The following is a 6,059-nucleotide window of genomic DNA, read 5'->3' as shown; positions in this document are numbered from 1 at the left end:
CCCTCAAAGGGGAAAAAGGAAAAGCCTTAAACAGGTTTGCACCGATTAGGATTTGATTTCCCATTAAATCAACACGGAACTTAACCAAAACTCAACATTTGACTGTTTCACTTTGAATTAGGTTGTATATAATGGAAAAACAATAACAGAAAAGGACTAATCTGAAATTATAGGGTTTTAGAAGCGTTAAGGGGAATATCATTTTGAGAAAAATCTAAGGGTTTTCATGAGTTTCTATTTTGTTTAATACGTTCTATTAATGGTTGTTTTATGTGTTTTCCTCGCAGACAAATGCCTCCACAGCCAGTGAAGGGCTCCACCAGCAGAAAGAGAAGACCCAACTGGACTGACCCGGAATGCCTTCTTCTGGCTCAGTTAATACAGAAAAAGCAGAACATAGTCAGAGGAAAGCAAAGCACCGGAGTATCGGTTCAAGACAAGAGGCATGCCTGGAAGGAGATAGTCCAAGCTATTAATGATGCTTTTCCACAGGTCCAGCGCACAGTTTCCGACTGCAACAAAAAGTGGGAAAACCTCCTTGCGAAGGCAAGGGAGGAGATAAAACGACAGAGTAACAAAGGTCAGGAAACATGCATTTTCTTTTTTAAGTTTAGTAACATTGTGCATTTCTGACTAATAGCAAACTTTTGTTTTTTTAATGTTGCAGAAGAAGAGATGTTATTTGAGAAACTTAGTGCCGTGACACAGATAGTTATTTCTGTGTTGAACATCTCGGAGAAGAAGATGCAGGAACAGAAGAAACTTCGTGACGCAGATCCAGCGGAAAATCCAGAAAACAGGCAACACTTTTTCCCCCCCCTATTTCTTTAAGGATGAAAATCATGTTTGTGCGAGTTTTTTACATGTTCTTGTGGTATTTTTTTCATGATGGAGGACATACAGTGGGGCAAAAAAAAAAAGTATTCAGTCAGCCACCAATTGTGCAAGTTCTCCTACTTAGAAAGATGAGAGATGCATCCACTTGGAGATAAATATATCCATGTACGTCCAAGCCGGAATCTGGCTCAAAACTGTACGACTGTTAGGTTGGGGGTGTGAGGGGCTGTAAGCTAGCAAAAGAGTGTGTAAACAAAGGTGTGATGGGAAGGGGAATTTCAAATTAACTCATGCTGCTCTGCAGAAACTATGTCCTAGTCAACGACACACGTTTTCTGATTTAGGCTAAAAACGGCAAAATCATAATTAATAGATAATAACGCTATGAAAATAGATCAAAAGAGGATTGGAGTTTCGAATTGAAGTGTAATTTTCTTTTTATATGTGTTAATTTTGGAATTAACTCTAAATTGATCATTGAATATCTTCTGCTTCATCCTGCAGCTATGCTGAAGATGGAAATTCAACAACAGAGGAGAGCACGAGCAAGCAGGCGCTGATAGAGGTAGAACTTTCAGATCCGGATCCAGATCCAGATCCAGATCCAGATCAAACCATCACTCCAGACTATAAAACGGCTTCAACAAAGATTCCCACCTCCCCAGCGAGACATGAGGATGTCTGTACCGATTCCAATGTCCAAAGCCCTTGTTCTTCTTCTTCATCACCAATTTGCAGACCTGCTGCTCTGCAGGAGAAGTTTAATCTGGAAATGTCTGTACTAAGAAGACAAGACAAAGTTCTCAAGCTGCAGGAGGAGTATTACGCACTTAAAATAAAGCTGTTGAAGAATCAAATCAAAGAATTCTCTCAAGAAGACTGAAGTGACCGGGCTTTTTTGTTGCCGCCCCCCAGTTATGAAATAATATTCTTTCTGAGCTGCACATGACATCAGATCTACTAACAGGGGGGGGGGGGGGTTGTATGAGTATAGGCCAAGTATGTGTTTAATATTGAGAAAATATTTGTTTAATGTCTTGTCTTTTTGTCTTTAAAATGTGATTGTTTTTATGAAAAGCACTTTGAGTAGCATGACTTGGAAAAGTGCTATAGACATGAAGTTTAATTTGATTTAAGACTTAGTTTTTTTTAGAATGACTTTTAACACTCAGGGGTCCGTAGCATCTTATTTTCTTAGATTTGCTTTGTTTCCTATGTATTTTATTAGTTTTAGTAATTGCATGCTATTGTTTTTTTAAGTATTTGTTCTTAATATGCTCAATGTTAAACTTTCTTTTTTAGTCCTCTTTTTTATGTGAGGTGCTTTGTAAATTGTTAAAAAAAAAAAAAAGTTTCATTCATTCAAATGCTGCTGCCAGTTGTAAAAACAACTGATTTTTCTCATTTTTGGCCTAAAATAGTTCATGCGATGACACCTATTTGTAATTTTTGGTATACTTTTTCATTTTAAATACGTCAAAGTGGGTTCAAAGGAAAGGACTTCTGTGAATTGAAGATACAGGATAACTTAACATCGTCTGAGGTTCGCTTCACCTATAAATGTTCAGTAATAACACTATGTCAAGTGAGACTGGTTTGTTGGTTTATCATCAATAGTGCGAGTTTTAAAGTTAAATGTTTAACATAACTAATGCTCATGTAAAAACACTCGGATCTGCCAGTGAAAGCAAAGCTAAAACTCTGACACAAATACAGTAATTTGTGTCAAATCTTTCCCTTAAATGAGTTTATTTGTGAGTGACAGAGTTGGCACCCAGATGTAAGCAGTGGGGTCTGGAGTGTTGGATTAAAGTCTCTTATTTGCAGTGTGGTTTGCTCATTTCCTTTGTTAGTGCAGTGCCAGACTGCGTTACAGCTGAGCGCTCTGACTGTCTCCCTGTTTCCTGCACTTTCAGCATGAACACAGATTTTATTTGTATTTTTCCCCGTTTTGACTGGAAAACAAGCAGCTTTTTGAAAAACTGAGCTTATGAAACACATTAAAATGCGATCACGGTTTCAATACCAAATGGGCTGCAAATAATTTAACATTGCATTTGCGCTCTCGAACTTTTCCTTTTCCACTGAAATAACATCTCACTTTGTCTGCGAGCAGCTATTAGGCTTGGCTGGAAAGCTAGGTGTTTTTTTTAACAGTTGACTTTATGTAGAGCGGTTTGTGCAAAACTAAATGAAGGCTTCTCAATAAAGCATTTTTCTAAAAAAAAAAAATTATCAAAAAACACGTTTAAAGACCCACTCCATTCGGAAATGTGTTTTTGGTGTTTTTAACATGATCTAGCATCTTTCTAATGATGGAGAACATACAGGAATTTATTTAAATCATTAATTAGGAGCAGACAAAAAAAATGCTGTTTGAAAAAACCTTCAATTTCCGGCTCTATCTGGCAGGTTTTACAGTCCCACGCACAACTCAGAGGTAAATTTCTGATGAACTCTTGCTGCTCTGCAGAAACTAAGTCCTAGAAAGATTTTTTTAATTTTGTCTACAATGACAATCTTAATTACAAGACCGATGGGAACACTTTGAAAATAGATCATGAAAATGATAGGAGTGGGACTTCAAGGCTTTTGCAAATGAGGATAGCTGTTATGTCAAATGGGGCCCCCTGTCTTTTTCCTTTTGACAACTATTGCTTGTTTTATTTTTCTGTTTATGGGCACTGTTAACTGCTGCTACCCAATATGACATTAACAAATTTAAATGTTCTTAAAAAGTCTTGAGTTCTCCAGGGTTAAAACTGGACAGAACAAAGCTATAGCAAACTTTTGATAACAGTGGTTAAGACTTTTTTTCTTCAGCTTGACTCAAAACAAATCAGTTTGACTTTTCTTATCTTCTTTTAAAAATCATTTCTTTGCCTACATGTTTTATTTTTATCACGAGTATCAGATAAGAAATGAGTTAAAAAAAAGCCACTTTTAAGTCATTCAGTGATGGAGACCAAAACAATGAAATGTGGTACAACAGAGGATACATTCTTCATGGGAATTCCTAGATACTATCTGAGCCTGGATGACAGGTCAGTGATGGTATCCATTCCCCTCCTCCCTGACAGATGAGCCATGTTCAGTAGTGTCCTCTGGGCAGTCCACTTACCTCCCTGTAAAGAAGCCCTTTACGTCCCACTTTCCCTTTGTTTGGACGACTTTCAGACCTGTCAGTTTATCTTCACAGGACGCATCTATTGCCTGTTTGATGTTGGCTTAATTATGTCAGAAACACTTATCTCTGTTTAGCCTGTGGCTGTATCCTTTCTCTTACTCGTTAAAAAAAGGTCTTAGTTCTGTCAGGAAGATGGAAGGAATGAGAAGTGTCTGCATGTCGGTGGATCGCCATGGTTTCCTAATGTAGTTTACTTGTTTTGGTCACTCAGAGTTCTGGTTTCTTTGAAATTTCTTTAGTGGAATCAAACTGAAGTGAATTGAATCCACTTTGTTGGCGGTTAACCCCTTCTGCTGCAACAGCTGTGTGCAGAAATGTGCCTAGGACTGATGGAGCACAATGAGGTGACAGGGAGCTGCTGTTGCTTCTGAGATTAAAGCTCATGGACCCCACCCTGCAGGTCAGCATGCAAACAAGCCTCTGGACACCTCCCAAAATGAATAAAAGAGGAAAACACAGTGTGTGTCATCATATTTCTGCGATCACCTTACACCTTTTCTTGACTTCACAAAGACCTTATTAAAGTAATACACCACGTTTCTTTTGAAAACTACACCATGTTCAGAAAAGCTTTTCTTCAAACTAAGTTTTTGATTGTGAAATGGGAAGTCAAAGAGAATCGAAAGGAGGATTTTTTTCTGGAGACAATCCAACTAATCTTCTGGATTATTGCAACTGCATCATCATTTTCGAAAGACTGTCAGCTCTACAGAGCCACACTGAAAATGGGATCGCTGGTAAACAGGTTATATGCGTGGTGTTTTGGATGTCTGTTTACACAATGGATTTTAACGTTGACGTGTTTATTTCTTGCCACTGTTATATGAAAATGATGCACCTTTTCATGATTTATATTCAGTAAATTGGTTAATTATTTTTGATTTAGAGTTCTCTTTTTGAACTTTAGTTTGCTTCCTTTTGTATAATGAGCTAAATTTGGTGATCTACTTTAATGTCACTTTCGATCATGACAGGTGTGGTCATTGTTGGTCCTGTTCTGTGAAGGCCAGGTTCTAATGGGTTTGAAGTTTTTAAGTCTTGACTTAAGGCCTAACCTTGGACTGGGCAGTAAGAGACATATGGCCCTACACCACCGTGTGTTGGTTCTGTGGATTCCTGTCTGGATTACTCATTGAACTTGGATTACATTGAACTTCATGAAACTGGACTTGTTGTTTTTCTGTTATTCAAATTCTGATACAAATGTACTATTCTAGTCCCGCCCTGCTTTATGTTTGATTACACCGTGGCTCTAGTTGACTTGCTACAGACAAACAAAAGAAGCTCTTAGGTTTCAAGTATTTCACAAGAAAATATAAATAAATTAACTGATTTTTTTTCACAACACACTAACCGCACATATGAGAATGGTACGTTCCTATTTCATGACGTCCCTTGAGATGGCCATACGACCCTGGGGAAACTGCGAGACACACCTCCTCTCTACGACCCTCCATGGCCCCGGACAACCCAAAAACCTGCAGCACCTGAATGGGTGCTTGTGACTAAGGCTTTGAGTTCACTCATGGCTTCCAGTCGCGCTCATTACATTCCCACCATGGACGACTAGAGCCAATAAACACAGAGGTTAGCAAGGACATAAATGTACTTTTATAATAACAAGCTCCTTGATAGCATGAAGTACATTTCATTTCTCTGTGCATGAGTTTGCATGTCCAAGAATATTTACATTTTGATTTGTTTTTACCTCTAAATGAATCAGGGACCATTTTTTTAAATGGGGATCCTGACTTTTACATGCAAAGTCATGCACAAGGGGAGTGACCTGGAAAACAAATCATGGGAAACTAAAGCAGCTGAGATGCTTGAAGCACTAAACCCTGCCCATTGGCTAATGGCGCAATCACAAATAGTATTTTCCAAAATGTAGCCACTGTTACAAATGCTTCAGGTTATTTAAACCGAAGCCCATTAGAGACAGGCTTCAGGCGCAGCTCAATACTCAGAGGGATAAACTACAATTCATGTTTTCATTTTGCTGCTTCGGTCAGCGCCAAGTAAAGCAGTTTTTTTT

General features: G+C 38.3%; 1 protein-coding gene across 1 annotated transcript; it reads left to right on the top strand.

The window, feature by feature from the left end:
* Positions 1-3: 3 nt before the first annotated feature.
* Positions 4-2,663, top strand: LOC101155681 (uncharacterized). Its single transcript, XM_023955262.2, has 4 exons — positions 4-34; positions 288-580; positions 668-800; positions 1,342-2,663. The coding sequence occupies exons 2-4, from the start codon at positions 292-294 to the stop codon at positions 1,718-1,720; spliced, it is 801 nt and encodes a 266-aa protein (XP_023811030.1). The 5' UTR covers positions 4-34; positions 288-291; the 3' UTR covers positions 1,721-2,663.
* Positions 2,664-6,059: the final 3,396 nt, after the last annotated feature.

Source organism: Oryzias latipes, chromosome 5 (assembly GCF_053564925.1).
Source record: "Oryzias latipes strain Hd-rR chromosome 5, Olatipes_Hd-rR_3.1".
Classification (NCBI taxonomy): domain Eukaryota; kingdom Metazoa; phylum Chordata; class Actinopteri; order Beloniformes; family Adrianichthyidae; genus Oryzias; species Oryzias latipes.
The sequence above is the reverse complement of the archived record's forward strand: the minus strand, read 5'-3'. Positions and strand labels throughout refer to the sequence as shown.